At 45.6% G+C, this 20,020-nt stretch overlaps 6 protein-coding genes across 6 annotated transcripts; 2 read left to right on the forward strand and 4 right to left on the reverse strand.

The window, feature by feature from the left end:
* Positions 1–176: 176 nt before the first annotated feature.
* On the forward strand, positions 177–1,856 carry F5Y00DRAFT_274411 (P-loop containing nucleoside triphosphate hydrolase protein; the record flags this gene model as incomplete). The annotated part of the gene is made up of 1 exon (XM_048013352.1): positions 177–1,856. The coding sequence occupies one exon, from the start codon at positions 177–179 to the stop codon at positions 1,854–1,856; it is 1,680 nt and encodes a 559-aa protein (XP_047860115.1).
* Positions 1,857–2,454: 598 nt separating this feature from the next.
* F5Y00DRAFT_266797 (putative class II peroxidase) lies at positions 2,455–3,386 on the reverse strand (the record flags this gene model as incomplete). The annotated part of the gene is made up of 2 exons (XM_048011985.1): positions 2,455–2,846; positions 2,912–3,386. 2 exons carry the CDS (start codon positions 3,384–3,386, stop codon positions 2,455–2,457), a joined length of 867 nt encoding a protein of 288 aa, XP_047860116.1.
* A 4,442-nt stretch (positions 3,387–7,828) lies between these two features.
* F5Y00DRAFT_266798 (thioredoxin-like protein) lies at positions 7,829–8,447 on the reverse strand (the record flags this gene model as incomplete). The annotated part of the gene is made up of 3 exons (XM_048011986.1): positions 7,829–8,030; positions 8,184–8,288; positions 8,425–8,447. The coding sequence occupies 3 exons, from the start codon at positions 8,445–8,447 to the stop codon at positions 7,829–7,831; spliced, it is 330 nt and encodes a 109-aa protein (XP_047860117.1).
* Positions 8,448–10,494: 2,047 nt separating this feature from the next.
* Positions 10,495–12,909, reverse strand: F5Y00DRAFT_256206 (uncharacterized protein; the record flags this gene model as incomplete). Its single annotated transcript, XM_048010378.1, has 1 exon — positions 10,495–12,909. The coding sequence occupies one exon, from the start codon at positions 12,907–12,909 to the stop codon at positions 10,495–10,497; it is 2,415 nt and encodes an 804-aa protein (XP_047860118.1).
* Positions 12,910–17,255: 4,346 nt separating this feature from the next.
* F5Y00DRAFT_209003 (Nuf2 family protein) lies at positions 17,256–18,963 on the forward strand. The gene is made up of 2 exons (XM_048005482.1): positions 17,256–18,688; positions 18,749–18,963. The coding sequence occupies exons 1-2, from the start codon at positions 17,417–17,419 to the stop codon at positions 18,866–18,868; spliced, it is 1,392 nt and encodes a 463-aa protein (XP_047860119.1). The 5' UTR covers positions 17,256–17,416; the 3' UTR covers positions 18,869–18,963.
* On the reverse strand, positions 18,904–19,973 carry F5Y00DRAFT_209001 (uncharacterized protein). Its single transcript, XM_048005481.1, has one exon. It carries the CDS (start codon positions 19,826–19,828, stop codon positions 19,058–19,060), a length of 771 nt encoding a protein of 256 aa, XP_047860120.1. The 5' UTR covers positions 19,829–19,973; the 3' UTR covers positions 18,904–19,057.
* Positions 19,974–20,020: the final 47 nt, after the last annotated feature.

Consider the following 20,020-nt stretch of genomic DNA (forward strand, 5'->3'; position numbering starts at 1 on the left):
TACTCTCGTTGTACTAAAGATATAATAATCAGAAATAGCCGGTAATTCTCTTTCAAAATGTATAATAACTAAATTCACAGACCACTGGTTCATCACTATATCTAATCACACTCGCGACCTCCTAGCCAGGATTAATTTATTCATTTTAATCGCTTTAGCTAAACCTTTTCGTCCCAATGGATCACTCAAATTTAGAATACAGGCTCGCAAAACATGAAGAACGTATCAAAAACCTTGAAAAGATAGTTCTTATTTCTGCCGAAGCTAATGTACAAATATGGAAACATATACCCAACGAATTTGAAAAATCCAGGGATGTAATAATCGAACTTCTAGAAGGAAGTCAAAATATAACAAACCCCAGTCAATTTAATAAGGGCCTCGAGTACTATAGAGACAGCCCCCAAAGCTCCACTGAGGCCAGCCGCGGCGCCCAAAGTTTCACCGAAACCAGTCATGGTATTCAAAGTTCCAATGTCACTATCCCCAGCATCGAAAGCTCTAACAAAGCCAGATACGAAGCAGAAATTGAGGAGATGAAAGCCAAGATGCTTGAGATGACAGAGGAGATGAAGGCCGAGCTGCTTAAGAAAACGGAGGACTGTGATAGAATCCGGACACTACTTGAAGATGAAAGAAATAAAAACCGAGCCATTGTTACAACTCTTCGAGATATTCAAGGCAACATCAGGGTTTTGTGTAGGATTCGACCCCCAGGAAAGGACACCCCTGCAGCAGACCTTGTAGACTTTGGTCCGCGAGATCCGGGTGAGTTTTCCTCGCATTGGGGGAAAATGACTATCGCCACTAAACGGATGAACGTTATGGGAGTCTTAGTCGATGACAACCCAAAGATCTATGATTTCGAGCGCATCTTTGGTCCATCGGATACCAACGGAGACGTTTTCGAACATATCAGCGACCTTGTTGTATCTTCAACGGAGGGCCAAAGGATCATAATGTTCGCTTACGGGCAAACTGGTGCTGGAAAAACCTTTACTCTTAGTCACAAAGGTTCAGACGCGAAACAGAACGGAGTGATTCCAAGGTCCATGGATTTACTGTTCGATACGAAGAAGAAACTAGAAGATGAGTTTGAAATTTCGATTTCGGTAAGCATCCAAGAAATTTATCTGGACAAGACCTATGACCTCTTGGCAGCAATTGAGACGAAACGGAGGGGGGAGGAGGTCCGACGAAACCAAGTTGGGAAGCAACAATTGCACTCCCATGAAGAGGCTCTGTCAGTGATAGATGCCGCGATGCATTACAGAGTAACATCGAGAACTGATATGAACGCCACTAGCTCTCGTTCGCATCTGATTCTGTCATTTGAAATTTCAAGGAAATCACTAGCAAATCCAAGGGAAGTTAGGTCTGGCGTTCTTAATATCGTTGACCTCGCGGGAAGCGAGAGGCCAAACGAGATGGGAACGACAGACACGATTCGTAGGGAAGGGATCATGATCAACAAGTCTTTGATGAGCTTGACTGGGCTGATTAGTTGCATAGCGGCCCGCAAGCCTGTCGTTTATGATACAGAGCTAGTACGAGCATTAAGACCCGCTCTCACACCTCAGTCAAAAGTTGTTATGTTTGTCATGATCAGCCCCTTGAAGAAGGACCAAGAAGTCTCTTTCCAGACCCTCGAAAAGGGGCGAGAAGCTTCGGCCGCAAAGATGGCTTCGGCTGACCTTAGCGGGAATCCTAGCACCTCGTCGGGGCCGTCTACGCGGGGTCGGGGAGGGAGTACGGCTTCGACGAGAGGTAATTCCCCATTAAGAGGTTCACTTACGACAAGAGGTACTTCCCCGTCAAGGGTATCAAGGGGTGGACAAGGCCGCGGCCGGAATTAATCAGGAGTAAATCGCCCGGGTCGGCCCTAAGCCTCGCGTCTTTGAGGGTTACTACTAATTAATTTCATAGTCTTGCTAAAAGACCGCAGTATGATAGTTGTTAGCATATTATTTAAGTTATCTAGTAGGTAGGCTACATATCATTCCCAATGAACACTGAATATCTTAGGTATAATTTAATTTACACACGTTTTAGTTTTGAAATAAACCAATCCTTGGGACTGAGCTTACACACTCTTAGTTAATTGTACATTGTAACTTGGTTATTTCCATAAACATATTGAATATATTTTCTTTGTCCCTAAACTCCTTTCTTGTCCGATCCTTTATCAACGATCCTGTCCCTCTGTTATAAAACACGTTACCGCTTACAAATGCCCCGTAGCTCTTACAAACCAGCCACCACGCCAAAGCCAGTCCAATATACAGGATGATTAGGTACTGACTAGGCGAATGCAGCGGTGAGGACACTAGTGCAATCTGTTAGACTGGCCTCATCGTTGCCAAGTAAGCTCATCTTTTCCATCCTACACAATATCAGTGAGTATGTTGATACTAAATATACTTAGGTTAAAGGGAGTGAAACAAAGGGGGAGACCTACGCTGGTACAAAAGCAGCAGCCCATGCTGCGGCATCAGAGCCAAAAGAATTCCAATCAGCGCTTGTTTCTGTCGAGTTGCTTAGGAATTTGTCGCTATTCAAACTAGCGGGGGCGCTTCCTTCTGCCGTCTCAGTGTAGAAGTTGGTATCCATCTCTTGCACCGTTGTATCGAGTGCGTTTCCAGCCAGGTCCTTGGCGGCGCTATGAGCTCCAACCAAAGCAACTAACTCGGTACTTGAGAAGCCCTTCGCCGCGAATGCGGACACTATCGATGTAGCGTTGTCATTGGCACCGGGAATCTGGCCCGTGGGGTTCGCTTCGGATGAATCTACTCTGCCCACTTTGACAGATATCGTAGGTAGGCCAGGGCAAGACGCTATTCCGTAGGCTATAGGTTGAATAAATATGTGAGCTAGGGGTAAATAACAAAGGAGGCATTGGGCAAAAGCTCACCAGCAGCAAACTGAATCAGATCCGCAGTGCCAACACTGAACTGTGTTGCCTTGTCACCCAGTTTCGAGCATATATCAACCATCTGGGCGTTTTCGCCACGATCGGTGCATTCATTCGCCAATATGATCGACCCATCACAGGCACTAGGAAAGCAGTCGTGAAATGCGAGTCGAATTGCCGCACGAGCATCATCGGTACACTTCCCGCTGCTGTCCAAGAATGTTTCTTTTAAGTCCGCAGCAACATCCGTCCATACAGCCGGGCATTGCGCTTTAGCAAAACCACTACTGGCTACAAGAGTTGCGAGCAGTGCCTTCAGCCTGAACGAATCCATATCGTCAAAAGCCTTATAAGTAGATAGATAGTATGGTATAAGTGTTTGGTATAAAGGTAATTTAGTTACTGGCAACGAGAGACAGATGGAGGGAAATTCAAAGAAGAGGATAGAGACGAGGAAAAGCTGATGAGATACCATTCATCTTGAAGGGATATCTGTGATATTCTCCTCATACTTATATGTAGAGTGACTCTATGTAAATATCCTAAGCGAGGCATGTCCTTAGTCAAAACTGTGATATGACGGCCTGAGAGTTGTTAGAGCCGTATCAAAAAGACCCTGCATACGAGTAGCTAGGCTGATGTCTCCTCGAGACCCTTCAAGGATATCTCCCCGGATAGCATCCGCAAAGGGGTGTAAAACGCCCAGATAAGAATGGAGCCACGCAACAAGGGACCAGCCAAAACTTCAGACGACACTTAACTTATACATCGAGAAGTGAATTAGCTATTCTACTTTGTAGTCCATTTCCCCTTCCATTACTTAAATCTTCGGGCTGAAAGTATATAGCACGATATGCTCACTGTTCGTAACAACAGGTGCTGGCCATAGGCCTAATTCAACTAACATATAAACCGTCTATAAGGGGCGTAGAGTAAGTAGAACTATCAAGCCGCGTGTTGCTGTTTTCCGTGTATGTAAATGATCAAACCTATCCCAGGGCCGATCATAGTCATGTCGCTATCGCGAGAATGATCTACAAGGAGACCTCTAAGCTGTAATAGGAAAAGTAACACAGCACCAAGAGATCTCGTCGTATTTTGAAGCTCTCCGACCAATGGTAGAAGCAGATACCTGCACAGGACGAATATTTAAAAGGTCCTACCAATGCAACGTGCTTACGACGACATAATGAAATGCGGCTGTCAGCGTTTCCTCAGAGCCGCGCTTAGACTCTTTACGTAGGGATAAGGTTTCTAACTTCATACAAGGGTCCCTCAAGAGCCTCTAGCGCCATGTTACCTCGCGGCTGCAGTCAACTGGAGTAGGCAGGGATCGTCAAAATTCTCCTAGCGCACCAAAGCAGGACGCGTGTTAATGAAACAATTTTCGCCTGATCATTAAAGAGACGAGGAGACATACGGGCCATCAGTACAGTACGCCCCCTGTAATAATGTTATTCAGCGGAACTTCGGCTGAGATCCTGAAGCGTATATCTATTGCCGCCCTGGGAGGTTGTTGTAGTTTTCTGAAAACGTTGTTTCGGAGTATTTTATGTTAGGTAATAAACCCTGGTATAATAGTTGAGATGCTTTAAAGGGCGTTGTTCTATTTAGAATTCGAAGCCCTGTCCTGTATCGTGCACGTCCGAAAAACTAACATTATTTCAGGGGGATGAACTGTAGTAGGGCTTGTGCTCAACCTCGCAGCTGCCCCCAGTCCCAGGTAGGATTTTCTATGTTTTGCTAGGGCTCATTACGTACTCCGGTACTTGGTCGCATTCGCGACGCAGGTATCATAGCGGAAATATATCACATTGATATCTATTTCAAACTGGGGCACAGGTCATACATACACAGAGAAGCGAGCACTAGATACCTACCTAGGTAGTCATCGTAACGATCCAGTTTGACGAGGAAAATCTTAGCTGTAGGAAATCCGATCTTACTTAACGTATTATCCAACGTTCCTGAGGTTAAAGTAGTCGTCATCATATTGTCTATCCCTTAACTTCTACATAGCAATCCGATAGGTCATGAAAAGGGTTAAAGACTTAAGTTGCGCGAATTATATCTCGAGAAGATTGGCGAATTTCGCCGAGAAGACTTTTCACATATAATAGACTTGTTAAGAGAAAATAGAATTAGAGTTGACGAATGCTTTTCTTAACTACCGCTATTATATACAGCTATGATAGTGTAACCCGAGATTAAAAGATTGCCTTAGTGTATGAAGTTAAACAAAGCATGGGGAATAATTACCGACATAAACTCTTGACAGAATGCTTGGCTGACATGCTGTGTAAACTTCATCCGAACCCGCAGCCCATATCTTCCCCACAAAGGCGGCATTGATTATTATCATTTACGATCTGATTGCCCAATGCGAAGAGTCTCGGTCCCGACCCCTTGTGCCATGGGCTCGTGCAGAAGTGGCAGCCCTAATTTCAGCTCCAGTCTTAGGTAACCAATCATTTCTTGTCTGATCCATGAGTAGATCTCTCTTCATGCATTTGAATCGTCCGAGGTCGAGGGGTAAGTTAAGACTTAGCTAAAGATCACTTTCGCGCAAAGGACTTATTTATTATCATATCGCGGCAGGCAACTAAGAAGAGATTATCTCATTCAAAACGCGTAAAGCAAATAAATTAAAAAAAAAAAGTTTTAAAGCAGGAATCTTAAAATATAGTTTTATTCATACTTAGGTACCTTATAAAATAACTATTATCAATGCTATGAAATGACTCTCTGCAGTCTAGACTCTAATGTCCTACCAAGAACTTTAAGGCGCGTAGTTTAAGAAATTATCTTGGCATGCAGTTGACAATTCAGGGGGCAAGCCTATACGATTATTACATAAGTGGTACCTAGGAAGTAGGTAGTTGCGCGTCCGTGCAGAAATTAGTCAGGTACCACATAGAGCCGCATATTAACAACAGCCAATCTTTTCGTCTTTACTATTATAAGGAAAGTCAACACCATCTCATCGATCAACGCTCGGGCTCCGAAATAGTCAAATTAAGCTATTTTAGTTGCAGTTCTTAGTTCTCCCGCGGTTTCATATCTAACAGTAGTCTACTCGACAGACTGTTGCTGTTGCTGCTATGAAACACCTTTTTTTCGGGCAGCTTCGTGCAAATGGTGCTAGCAGAGACATTTTCATCGATCTCAAAAGGTTATTCGCACCAAGCAAAGTGTACTCCGTGCCTATCTAGGTACCCAGTATGAAGGAGTGGAACGGGAAGCCACGGAAACAATTTCGTTGTTCCGCAAGGAATTCCAACCCAACTTTATATACCAAATAAGTCCCTTCTTCTAAGTAGATGTCTCGTCTAGAATCCCAACACCCAGTTCTCGAAGTCTGTTATATTAAGAGTTTTGTGTTAGATAAATCAGATAACGAATGTAGCTCCTCGTGCAACAACAAGAGTGTGTCCCATTTCCCCGTTACGCCCTAGCAAATATAATACGAGGAACGTATCATTCCCCTCGTTGGAAAGAAAAACGATCAGTTAATACACCGTCAAGCCCCTAAGGCTTGCTCATTATAGCTTAATCTTATTGTCAAAGCTATACTAAGACTTTGATATTTCGGAATCTTAGGTAATGGTCAGTAGTTATTAGGGCTTAAGAGAAATATATTCTCAGGTTTGATGCACAGCATGAAATCTGAAGATTACCTGTTATATATAAGACAAACGTTATCAGTATTCTAAACGAGTTATCTAGAACGGGCGACTGCGTTGAAGGTCCATTGCGGAATAACATATAACATAATTATTCTCATGCCTCCTGCCTGTCATGTGGAACCGAACAGTATGGAAACAACTTCGTTATTCCGCGAGGAACTCTAAACCTATCAAGCGAGCCTACGGCTCGTACACATACAAACATGTTCTCTGTTCTAGATGTCTCATCTAGACTCCCGATACTGCTGACCTCGAGACAGGCTCGGCTCGTTCGGCTTTCTCAAGTATAGGGTTTCCCTTGCCAAAAATATGAGTGTAGATGTAAATCGTACTTAGACTTATGACCATAGGGCCGAAGCAAGGCACTTGTAATTACATAGGTAGGGCAGGTTAGTTACCTAGGTTAGGTAGTTATATTAAGTAAACCCTATCCCTTATAAATCCGATACAGAAAATGGAATAAGTATATTAATAAAAGTAAAAGGGAAGCTATTTATTCTATTATTACGTATTATCAAAAGTCGTACAAGACAATAAACTACGAGCTACATCATCAAGTGCGGGTGAAATGACATGTAACCCTCAGCAAGTTTAGTTGCTCGAAGTTACTTACCTACCTAGGTACTTACCTATTTTCTATATCGTCCCTTAAGAAACCCCTATTAAACGTATGTTAACTCTTAATTCGGCAACTTCGATGTAAATATACCTTATGAACTCCTATTAAATTAATAAATGAGGGTTGGGTGCTTTCCCTCGCTCGGAGACAATATAAAAAGGCCTGTTAATAGTTTCCGCATTGTATAATCACTGCTGTTAAAAGGCATAGAAACAGCTATCAGCCCCTTACTTTCACTTTTCAATTCTAAGGATTGAGTATATCACTACAAGTAAGTGATTAGACTCCGTTATTGGATGTCTTCGATAATATCAATTTATAAGGATTACCTAAAAGACATTCACCGCTCCGTAGATATCACAAGACATAATGGCTGGAATACTCTGCACTGGGAATTATTCATTCATTCAGGTTTGGATAAACCCTACTCTATTCATAAAGCAGAAACCATACGCATGAGCGTGACAAAGCCTCCTCCACAACCACCCGTACCGATGAATGCGACCTCGAACTCTGTGGGATATCCTTTCTCGGCCGACGCCAAGTTCGTACGCCCCTCTATTCATACTTCGTTCTTAACCGACCGACCCCATCCGACGAATGGGTCACCAATTAGGCGACGTTCTTCTTGAGAAGCGCAACGAGCGCGTTGGGGTTTGCGCCGACGAGCTTCTCAGCAGGCTCTAGTTCGCCATCCTTGAAGAGTAGGAAGGTAGGCATGGCGGTAATTCCGAGCTCTTGGGCCAGGTCGGGCAGGTCGTCGACGTCGATCTTGGCGAAATGGATATCCTTGAACTGCTCCTCGTTCGAGTGGCTATTGTTATACGTGGTTAGCGACGCATTGCCTTGGGTAGAAGGATTGAGCAACTCTATTATAGGTTATAATAATAATAATACAGAGAAGCTCTAATTTGGCGCGCAGAAATATAGCGCCGCGCTTGTGAGGGATTTCGGATGTGGAACTCACTTCGCTAGGATGGGGGCAATGGCCTTGCAAGGACCGCACCAAGTGGCAAAGCAGTCGAGCAAGACGACCTTGTTATTCTTGACGGCCTCCTTGAAGGAGTCGGCGCTTTGCGCAATGTTAGCATTCCGTCGACATATCGGAGACACGGAGTATTATAATATAACAGAGCGGGGTTACATTAGATCTAATGCAGCCACTTTTTATGTCTCGGGAAGGGCTCAAAAACACATATGCGACTTACGTCTGGTAGTTGTGTACAGCCATTCTGGGCAATGTAGTATGGAACTGCCTCAAGGATGAGATATGCGACGGTCTGTAAAGAGATTGCCTAAAAGTAGACTGGGCTGTTCGGAACAAGTTTCTTGACATGGAGGGGAAAAATTGAATTGCAAGCGGGAAAAAGACGCGGGGTGTTTGGTGGGTTTTATGTATCTGAGGTATTAGCTCTTGTACACTATGGAACGGGAAGGAGGCAAGGCTGTGCCAAGAAATGTAATTGTAAGCTTGTGTTTCGTACGAGGTAACTTTAGCTAATTCACTCGGATCAATAATGCATTTAATGCGTTGCCGAACAGATCGAGTGTGTTACTTGCCGTTTCGAATGAGGAATAAGGCAAACTTAGCTGATGATGTAAATATTTTTTGATTTGTCAGTTCTTCTCATGACGTGATTCTTATTCTTTTAAATGTGGCTTATAAGCCGCTTTAGCTTGCGTTTCGTGGCGTTCAACAGTTACCTTCCACTAGGTACCTCCTAATGGAATGGAAGATACAGAATATTTCCCCGACCATTGCTAATCTAATTCCATAAAATATTCCAAATCGCATATCTCGTAAATGGTATTAGTAAGGGGCTATAGCTTCCTATGTCCGCGGTATTCAAAATACTACAAATAATCAAGGTTATTAATCACGTAGTGATCTTCTGTTCTGGAATATGACCAACTTTTAATAGCATTCGACACGTCATATTTTGAATAAGACGTTTCTGCATGGCCAAGCAAATTCCAAATCATCTCACTGCATACCTACCCGTGATCCTTTTGGGTTACACCGAAGAAAGCGAGAACCAGGCGTTCGGATTTATAAATTCTTGAATGCTACGGGAGTCTGCATGAATCCGATGGCGATCATATAAGATTCTATCTACATTTCACAACTCGCTGGGTCCTTGATGAAATTGATTGAAAACGAAATTTTCTTCTCTAGCTCGCAATTCTACAAGCATTATACTTCATACATGTACACAACGTGACCAACCTAAACTCCGACGTTATGGGCAAGGCAAGGGTATAAATGGCCCAAGTCGGCCTCGCAGATATTTCCGAACACCTCTAGTTTGAGTCGAACATCTAATTTTTCCCAACCCTTAACACCTGTTCCCTTGCCTGCTCGCCAACCTGGGCCCCTTCACCCAATCATGTCTATTTGAAAACCGGAAAACGCATTGCGGTCTGGTTAGCTAGTAACTCCCAATAGTCTCCCATACGAGCATGTGAGTTAACATCAATACTTCTATGAGAAGATTGTGGATTTAATGCGCTTGCCTAGCATGCACGAATCCTTAGCCCTGCCTAAGACGTATCAATTCGAATAGACCGAAGTACAAGCTACCGAAATTTAGGTCGGTCAGTGTGTGAAAAGACATCTATGCATCACTGTGGGCATCTCCCTGGACGCCTCATGAACCTCTGCGCTGCAGCAGAATATGAGTGGTATCAAAAACAGATAACAAAACCGCGCGCAATAAAAACACATAACCCCGGTGGTATCGCAGTATATCAAGAATAAAAAATAAAAAAACAAGCCATATTTTACCCCTCCTCCACATGTTTCCGCAAATATGAAGTAAAGAAGCCAATAGAGTCGTATGGCATATCCTAGGGGTGATATGCGCACCGAAATCCTTGAAGGAAGCGAATTTGGTCGGGTAGGTAGTGAAGCTGGGACCGCATTGACGCTGGGGGTTTCCATTTTCTTGGTTGACCCTGAAAGGGTGTAATATTCCGACCATTGAGCCAGGAGATAGACCGGATACTTTTTTTTATTTTTCAACTTTTTTTTCTGGTTTGGTGAGTTGAAACATGAAAAGAAAGGTCATAATGAGTGAATAAGGTCGGTATCTGAGAGAGGAAGGAAATATCAAATGAATGTAGCTGAGCTGGTAGCTGTTGGTCGGAAGTAAACGCAAGGGAAGGGGAAATGAATGTCAATCGTATCTCCTGGCTTAAATCGTGCACCCATTTCTTGTTGAAATATTTGGTGCCAAGTAGTGTCAACCCACTCACTCCTAGTTAGCGTAGCTATAGCACTACTGAGTACCGCGGTCGACGAAACTCCCCCTATTCTCACCAGATGCTCGAGGGGATATCTCTAGCAGCTTGGCGCTGCCCGCACTGAAGTTCCGAGCGTGACCCTTATCGAGGTTAACGCTAGTTGCTCTCTGCGGTTGAACAGGACTTTGACCCTCTTCTTCATCGTCGCTGTATTTCTCGAGATCTTTCTCATCATCGTCATCAAAAGACTGAAGAAAGCCTTCTCTGCTCCGCATGGTATCTCTGTGGTGCACGGTAGGTGTCTGACCAACAGCACCCCACTTAGCTTCACGGTCTTCATCTTCCTCATCGCTGCTTGGGCGAGCTTCGCCTGTAGATTTTTCACGCGAGCGAGTGGGGACGACACTATTCATATACTCGTCCTCGACGATATTCTCGTCGTCTGAAGCATGTTCTTCGCATTCCGCAGAGAAAGGAGGTTGGGCATACTGTTGAAGCGAGTTTCTCATACCTGATGAGGCTCGCTTCTTATTAATGCGGCCCGAGAGCCAAGACGCCTCCGAATCGATAGATGCGAGCGACATAGAATGTGGCGCCGGCGACGACTGGATTTCATCTCGCTGCCAGGAAATAGGAGTCGCCCGCATAACGTCGTGTGATCGACGGCCCGATGTCGGCGTATCATAGCGCATCTGCACGTCATCAGGGATCACGGGCAGGGGGTCCACAGGTAGAGGATCGGCATCAGGGGATGCCACTCGCGAGTCCGGAGGGGATATAGGCAACTCAGGGAGGTCCTCTCGGAAACGAGACATAGTCCTCTTGGGTACGCCTGAGCTGATTTTTCGCGGTACGTAATTTTGATGTGCTGGCGGCGGGCCTGTTAACATGGAATCTCGCGAAGTATTCGAAAAAGATGACGGGCCGGAACTGCGCTTATTCTTGCCCCATCTGAAGAATGACCTCCACGGTTTCGAGGAGCCGGCGTCAGAGACCCTGCTACCAGACTCTGCATAGTCTAGCTTAGTTAGTGAAGGTGAAGGTTGTTCAACATCAGCCCTGGTTCGGGCGGAACCTTTAGGTGACCTCGAGCGCGATGTCCTTGTACGAATGAAACTTAAAATTTTCGGGCTCGAGGAGCGCGAAGATGGCTGCTGCTGCTGCTGCTGCCCTTGTGAAGACTCGGGCACTTGCTCGGATTCTGCAGCCTTGGCTGGAGTAGACGGCTCAAGGGGGATACTTTCCGTGCGATGGAACTCATCCAGAGGTTTTGGTGAATCCCCACGAGTTTCCAATTCCTCCTGCTGCCTGCTATGTCTCCGTGGCGAGTCGTCGTCCGAGCGTCTCCTTCTCGATGATGTGATAACCACTGAAGCCGGATCTTCGCCAGCTATCTCACGACCCAGAACACCCCTCTCCAGGTTTTGGGGCGGTGGAGTACCGCTCTTGACAGCTTCGGCTTCTTCTGCCCGCTGCTTCTCTGCTCTCCTAGCGAGACGTCTCTCTATTCTTTCACGTTCCTTTTCTTTCTTCCTCTCTCTTCTCCGCTTATCTCGCTCCATTAATTCTCGTAGGTCTGATGCATCTAGGTCGTCCGCTAGACTATCAATCCTCTTATGAGCTCGGAGTGTAGCTTCGGGAATCGGACTCCTTTCTGCAAGCTTCCGCTTCGTAGACTGAGATCGGGTTAACCCACTGCTGGCTGCTGGTCCATAAACAGGGTTGGCAGCACATCGCAGCGTCGGGCGAGGTGCAAGGGATTCGAAGACAGAGACCTTCCAAGAGAGTTGTTCCGAGTCCGTCGACATGGCCGAATGGATAGAGCGAGGCATGGGCAATGAAAGATCGGAGGAAGGTTCATCCCAGTTCCTGCCTGAACCTGGCCTTGTCCGTCTGCTCTCCCTTTTCATTAAGCGGCCAGCTGGCCAGGCATCCGCAGCAGGGCGTACTGGCATAAACTGGCTCATAGCCTTGATTTCAGCCTCCCGGTTATGGTCTTCTTTCCGCCGTTTACTAGACTTTTTCCGTGGTAAAGGCTGGCCCCGTCGTTTATTTCGTGAGTTCTCATGATGCAAAGTCGGCACTCGAGTCGCAAGATCGTCGTTAGACCCTGGTGGCAGTCCATGACCCCTATATGCTTCATCTGCGACAGTCGGTATAGAATCGGCGGGTAACGATGCAACCGGTCCCCTTTTCGTCTTGGCAACGCGTATAGAGTCTCGACGCCCGGGGGAGAAGCTATAGGTACGTTGACGTCGTTGCAACTTGTGAGGGCCATCTCGCTTTCCTCTTAGAGACTCGTTCCCTGTCGCGATATCAACGGGTTCGGTCTGATTTCGCGAAGGTGTTTGCGGTTGACGACCACGATCTAAATTATCGGCATCGGATCCGAGGGCTGGCGTTCGAGATCGCTTGCGCGAGCCCCTGCGGCGGAAAGGCCACAAGGTCATACTTCCAAAGATCGATTATCGGCCTTGGTTGTAGGAAATATTATCGAGGCTATATCGCAATGCGCGATGACGGGTTCCTGTCGATGATGCTGGGTAACGATCGCCGCAGACTGATTATCGCCATGGGCGCGGATTAAATCGAATTATGCATATAATCAGTAAAGTATTGAACTCAATGTTACCGGCCGATTCGGTTTGCCGAGATCTATCGCAAACCAATTCGTGCAGTCAGTAACTGCGTCTTGCTCGAATTGGTAGGACCTCTAAAACGCCGTCGCACCGCAGCAACCAGGACGTTATTACACGCAGATTATATTGATGTCTCTCCTTTACTTTAATCGCTTTAGTCAGACTGAGAGACCAATTAGCGATGACTGAAAAAATAAAAGTTGTGGATATTGGGGTTGACGCGAACTGCTTCAATGCGTTTCCAGCGCAGGCATGAGGACGGAGCTCGTTCGTGTTGGAATGCTGCAAGTTTTTGGATTGGGCTCCAGATTTGGTAGTGGTAGTGGTGGTGGTGTGGTTCGAGGTGGTTCAGTTTCTTGTGGGAAGAAGTTTAGAGGGAACCGATAGAGGGACTGTGGCGGTCGGCAGTGGGGAGATATGGAACACTTACAAGGAACTTGACAAGGTAAGGGAAAAGAAAAGAAAAATCAGAAACGGGGGTAGCGTCGTTGGCGACTACTATTTTCAGTCAGTGCGTGTGGCAGGGCAGCAGGGCAGCAGGAACAACCTTCAGGGAAAGGGCGATTAAATGGACTTTGCGAAATGAAGTCACACACAGGGGGAACCCTTGGGCTGGTAGGCTGGATGCTAACGGGCTGACGGGTACGCGGGTACTGTGGACAATCACCTTTTAGTGGAGTAATTCAGAATTATTGTACATATCGAATTCGGTCGTGCTACGTAGCATATAAGTAATGAGTACCTCGTAATATCCTAGCGATTTGTAGGAATTTAATCATTTGTTCGAGTAACTAGTTACTTTTTGCATACCTATGGGAAGCATTCTTTCTGGCCACTTACCTGTACCTACATCATGTATGTAACATCCGAATCGCTACCACCCTGGCCAAACTTGGTCCTATTAGGGGCTACGCATTTGACAGGGTGCGGGTTGATCAAAAAGAATTTGGGTACGGTACATGGTTATGAAGGAACATTACATAGGGCATCTGGGCATGTACCTAAAGCATACATCCAATGAGCATCTAATGAGCATCCAATGAGGTGCTACATACGGATTACCTGTCAATGGCAAACTCTCGGGTTCCAATGGAATACAGATACACGAAATACAATACCTAATTTTCCACGAGGTAGGCAGGTAGGGATACGGGATAGACCCGACCCTCGAAAATCCTTCAAATTACTACATAGGTAGAGTCTGAGTCTCTGTTTAAGACTTACAGGACCACTGTATGCTATGTACATACATATCAGAAGCGAGTTAAGTAAACGACGGATCTTATTAATACTGTAAGAATGCAGGTCACTTTAGGTTCGAGAGCTAGAGCTTAGTGGAAACGGCCTCTAATATGAGTCGGGACCAATGAAATGGGCCATTGACAAACTCCAACAATATGTATTGCTCACTACATACATGCCTTTACTTCGTACATAAGGTACTGTCCACTTACATGCATACGATGTACCTAACATAACTCTAACCTATATAGCGATACCGTACATATTGACATATTAGACAAATATTACATGGAGTCATTTAATGTCAAGAAATGATAACATGGCGTAGCATAGCGTGGCGGCACTTGAGATCGAAAGCCGGGTCTCGTGCAGCTAAGCTTTAATCGGTGATGGTGATGTCAGGTACAAGGAAAGCAGCAAGGTACGATACATGACTACTCCAAGCTTTCATTCACCATGTAGGTACCTACATGAAATATTCATTCATATAATCAAAAGTCTAAGTCGATCTATTATCATAAGCTGGTAAATTTGAAATATGTCATTATACAATTCTCTAACCTACGGATGATTTCTGTTTCGATAATCCGATCCTTTACTTAAAGATCCCAAGAGCACGCACTATGAAAAGTTTCACGTCCAAGCTCTACCTCTAGGTGGAACAGCGGCCCCAAATAGCCCCAAATATGTAGCGTTAACGGATCGTTTGGCGGCACGGCTTGCCGCTCGACCCATGCTACTATGCCGATTCGTGGTAATCGGACGCGGGTTGCCTGGGCTGCGTGGGAACATCCATAGGTAAGGTATCCATAGTGAAAGTTCGATCGGACGTATGTGGTAGATAAGATAGTTTAAACCTTTTCTTAACAGAAACTGTAACGACTTTTTTATTTCCCTTCTTCACTATTTAGAGATATGTATTAATCATGTCGAAACGATTCCGCAGACTGCTTACGCAACTACAAGCACAGGCACAGATCCAGAAGGATTATAATAGCATACTTGCCTCCTTCTAATAACCCATGGCTGTGCCAAGCCAAATCCCCTACCTAGATGCACTCGTTACGCGCATGCTAGCGAGCGCTAGATATCCACCGTTGTCTTCCAGCGCTGTAACCGAGGCGGGCTGCCCCGTACCGTATAGTAGCAGATGCTACCAGTAGAAAATTCGGCGGTGGAATACCTAAAACCCGGAGAGGTCTCGTATTCATGACCTTGCCAAGGAGGATTTGGACGCTGTCACGCTTTCTGCAACAGAAACTATTGCAGCTTGCAGCCAATATTGAATTTTTAGTTTCCTTTAAGCATTATACGAACGCTAGACATCTCGTTATTGAGGAGTCTGAGTAGACCTTAACCTAGTAGGTCAGGTATGTATGTATGTAGTTTAACTAGCCTTCTGTTTTGTGAATATAGTACGGCTCATGCATCGCAATAGGGCATAGCTTCGGGTAGCAACCTTACGAATGGAAATGATAGGCGCTTCGTTACTGTTACTGTAAAAGGATAGCCGTAGGGTAATTCCACCTCCTGTCTTATTTTCTCCCTTGTTTTGTACGTCACCGCAACTCATCCTTGAAGATGCCGCGGGTTTCACGCTTGAGTGTCTTGTTCAACCCGCACATATGTAAAAAGACGCAAAATGCAAGTAGATATTGGCGATAGCCTGTTCGGTTCTCATTGGAAATCTGGATCTATGGTACTTGCATATGCGGGGGCGGCGGTGGTAACTCAAGACATAGTAGTTATGCCTCTCAAGACTGACACGTAGAAGGTTGTGTGCTCAACGCACGCATCTCCCCTAGGCTCTTATGCAAGAGCACCGTTCCTGAGAAGCTTAATGGCCGATCGGTTCCAAACGTGCATCCGGATAAGAACGTCTCTGGATTCTTTGCCATATCGTTCTAACCAGACTGCCAGAGCAGCAAATCTAGATGAGGCAGTATACTACCGTCTCCGTTCTGGGTGAGAAATATATTGCATGATTGGATACTTGACTTTGATAAGGTTCTACATCGCGAGCCACCGTCCCTCTCGTCTCCTGTGGATCTCTAGAAAATCTAGGAGGATGAAATGCACAGCTGTCGTACAACACCTTTCATTGGATGTAAGCGTCTCTTCTCCGCAGCCCTGCTGATCTGGGAATAAGCGATTCGAGTATAGGAATGCTCACATACATGTGATAGGATCTAGGATTGAAAGACTCTGATCGGACGTATACTCAAATTGTCTGCTATAGTGAAGCTTCCAGCGATCTGAGGACTAGATTGACTACCTTATGGCCTGCTGCCATACAATGAAGATTCCTGATTGTGGCTGTACCCTGGATTATCGGAGCCGAGTCTTTTCCTAGGACGGCCGGGTTGAATACCCAGCTGAAAATAAGGCCCGTTGAAGAGGTTTCAACTTCATCTGATCTGCTATAGCGTACTAGGAACATGAATAAAGTACCCAGTAATGGCCGAGAACTATCCCAGGTTTTCTGAAGGTATTTTACCTCAGTAGCCTATCATAGAATCTGCATGCGTCGGACATTATTCTAAGGGCGGTATTCCGTACATAGTGGCTTAAGCCACTCAGCCCACATAGTAAGTAGCTGAGCTTTCAGGTAGCCAACTCGTGAAGCTTAACAAGTAATAAATGATGAATTCATCAAGAATAGGTAAATGCTCTGTTACAAATTGCACGTTTGTACTATATGTATTCCGTACCTAGGTAGGTAGGTACATTAGGTACTTAAAGGTATAGTGTATATCTGTATCCAGGTGCGATTGAACCTTAGTATAAATAGGTATATTATCTAAGATGGGGTGGAAATATTCAACCAATCAGCAACGATGACATAATCAATTGTTTACACACTCGGCTGGGTATCCTAGCTGCTCGACCCACATAGCAACCGCATCAAAACATATCTCCAAGCCTTTTCCACTCCATCAACCCTAGTTCGTCAATTCAACGATTCAGAACAAATTTCGAAAATAGTGTTCCCGCTTTGATACTAGACTATTTAATACTATAGAACATACGAACTTTACGGTCACCTCGAAGATCGTAAATATCCAATAGCGTGACCATGGCGTACAACCCGCGAATGTCGATAATACCGCCGACGCAAAACCAGTCGCGCACGCGCAAGAAGGAGGAGGAAGCCGATGCCTTTATGCGGCTGCCAGATAGGGAGATCGTCGGTTGCATAACAGACATCGGGATCCCATTTACTGTCGCCGACCTGCAGAAGCCGAACCCGTTACAAGTACAAATGATCTTCGAGTGGTTCGCTGAACTACTTTTGAATGCGACCCGTGATACTGTCGAGCCGGCGATGCGCGCTGCGGCTGAGGATGTATGCGGCGAATATACCGATATTGTGCCTCCTGACACTCGCAACCTATTGGGCTTCTACGTATCGCTACGCAAGCTACTCCTCGAGTGTGGTATTACCGACTTTAGTTTTAGCGATCTTTACAAACCCACACATCCGCGACTCGTCAAGATATTTAGTTACTTGATAAACTTTGTCCGGTTCCGTGAAAGTCAGACTAATGTCATTGACGAGCATTTCAATAAGGCCGAACAGACTAAGGCGCGGATCGAGACGCTATATGGCGAGAACCAGGACTTGGAAGCCAGACTAGAGGAGATGCGACATAACCGAAAGGCGATGGAAGCCCAGGTACGCGAGAAGACGGAACGCAATGAGGAACTAAAGAAGACGCTGTTGGAGCTACGACGGAACCAAGAGAAGGTCGCAGTTCGGTTAGAAGAGGCGAAAGCGAAGAAGGGAGAATTGGCACAACGACTCGAGCAAAAAACAACTGAGAAGATGCTACTTAAACAGGAGAGCGCCAAGCTACGACCATACACACTGCAAAGTCCTCAAGCGTTACAGACAAGTCTAGCGGAGCTCAGCAATACTCTCAACACAGATAAAGCTCATATAGATTCTCTGGATCGACGAGCAAGAGCATTACAGACGTCGACGGATTCGTTCGGTGTTGTGGCGACGGACGTTGCATCCTGTATCAAACTTCTCGATGAGATCTCAACGGAACTGGCCAAGGAGGAAGAGGAAAATGCTAGAAATGCGAAGCAAAGAGATGCGTTATCAGAACGTGGCAACAACGTCAAGGAAGTAGAGAGAACAGAGGCGTTGCTACAGAGGCAGCTAAGCAAGTGGAACGAGCGCACAGAAAAACTACGCGAACAAAGTCGAGAGAAAGCCCAGGAAGCCAAGGAGAAGATGGAAGAGCTCCGAGCATTACACAAGAAGTTGACAGAGGAGCGAGCGACAAAAGGCACGGAGATCGAGAGAAGGAGGGTCCGAATTGAGCAAACTGAGAAGAAGGTATGCATACTCAGATCAACCTCCTCGGCTACCCTATACTTGGTACTAACGATAAGATAGATGCTGGATCTCAAGGAGAACATCGAGAGAGAGGTTCACAGCGCATATGATGAGTATCTGAAGATGGAGTCGCACATCAAGCTGTACATCACAGAGATGGAACAGGCCGTCTCCATCTGACCATTGTCTCACTTTTTTAACGATAACGAGACCATGAAAGCATGATACCACGGTAGGCGTTGAGGTGTTGCATACCGATCAGGACCGGAAAAGGGCACATAGGGCTTATTACCATTGTAACTTGTGTTTTAGGCATCTGAAGAGATACCATATTATTTATAAGATCCGTCATGTTTTATTGGCGCCTAGTTACTTGTTTTCATTCAAGTTTATATCCCATTCCCCAAGCTGGAAATCAAACCACCTCTTCATGACTCTTCCGACTTCTACGGTCCGACCAGTCCAACCGCCGGCCTCCGCGTCGGGACCTAGTCTCCGCCCACCGCCACTTAAAAAGGGAACGTCTTCTCTTAGCGAGTCCTCGAATGATAATGTAGAGATATGTTTCCGGGGCTCAATAACGATCGTCTGCCACGATAACCGGTAGCCTAGCTCTACTAGCGCGGATGCAGAATTACCGAGACCTTGCGCGCTCCATTCGCTCGTGTCGCGATGCATCTCTAGGAATCCGTATAGTATTATACACGGTGTGTATTTCCCAGAAGAGTTCAAGCTGGCGGGGGGAGTTGGGACTTTGGAGTCATCCGGTGAGAAGACAGACAAGTATGCGCGAAGATGGGTGACTGTGGGGATATAGACGACACGGATGTGCCGCGATGTGGCTATTTGGTATAGCGGAGAGGAGAGAAGTCGATGTTGTCGTTGCCTGGCCTGCTCTTGTTTCATGTCTTGGATCTCCGGCGTAGGAGCAGATGTTGAAGTTCTCGCTGAATGCTCACCAGGAGCTACCTCGTCCGGATGAGCTGTTCCTTGAAGTACATCGTCCGCAAGACATGCAAGGAATTCTAAGCGGGAAGAACATATAACCAGAGTAGTTGGATGGATATGATGGTTTAAGATATAAGTGAGAAGTTCAGAAGGTAGTGCCGGGGATAGGAGTAGAAAGGGTGATGAAGACATGAATGTTGTGACTTTATAACGGCCATTACATACAAGAATCTCAACGATGAATATTTAAATTACATAAATACTACTAAAACTTGACTGCCATGTCCGTATACCTAAAGTAAATGAACCATGTGCTATGCTATGTAAGTGTGTTGCGCCTACCCGCAACTTAAAATAGAACTAAGTTAGAAGGTAGCCCCATAA

The sequence above is a fragment of the Daldinia vernicosa genome, assembly GCF_022497035.1.
Source record: "Daldinia vernicosa strain CBS 139.73 unplaced genomic scaffold F5Y00scaffold_81, whole genome shotgun sequence".
Classification (NCBI taxonomy): domain Eukaryota; kingdom Fungi; phylum Ascomycota; class Sordariomycetes; order Xylariales; family Hypoxylaceae; genus Daldinia; species Daldinia vernicosa.

What these genes read in the sequence shown, in the direction of transcription:
- F5Y00DRAFT_209003 (XM_048005482.1), top strand. Translation starts at nt 17,417, where the DNA reads ATGGCGTACAACCCGCGAATGTCGATAATACCGCCGACGCAAAACCAG. An exon ending in TTGAGCAAACTGAGAAGAAG is followed by an intron (nt 18,689 to 18,748) that starts GTATGCATACTC and finishes ACGATAAGATAG; the next exon opens with ATGCTGGATCTCAAGGAGAA.
- F5Y00DRAFT_209001 (XM_048005481.1), bottom strand. Translation starts at nt 19,828, where the DNA reads ATGTCTTCATCACCCTTTCTACTCCTATCCCCGGCACTACCTTCTGAA.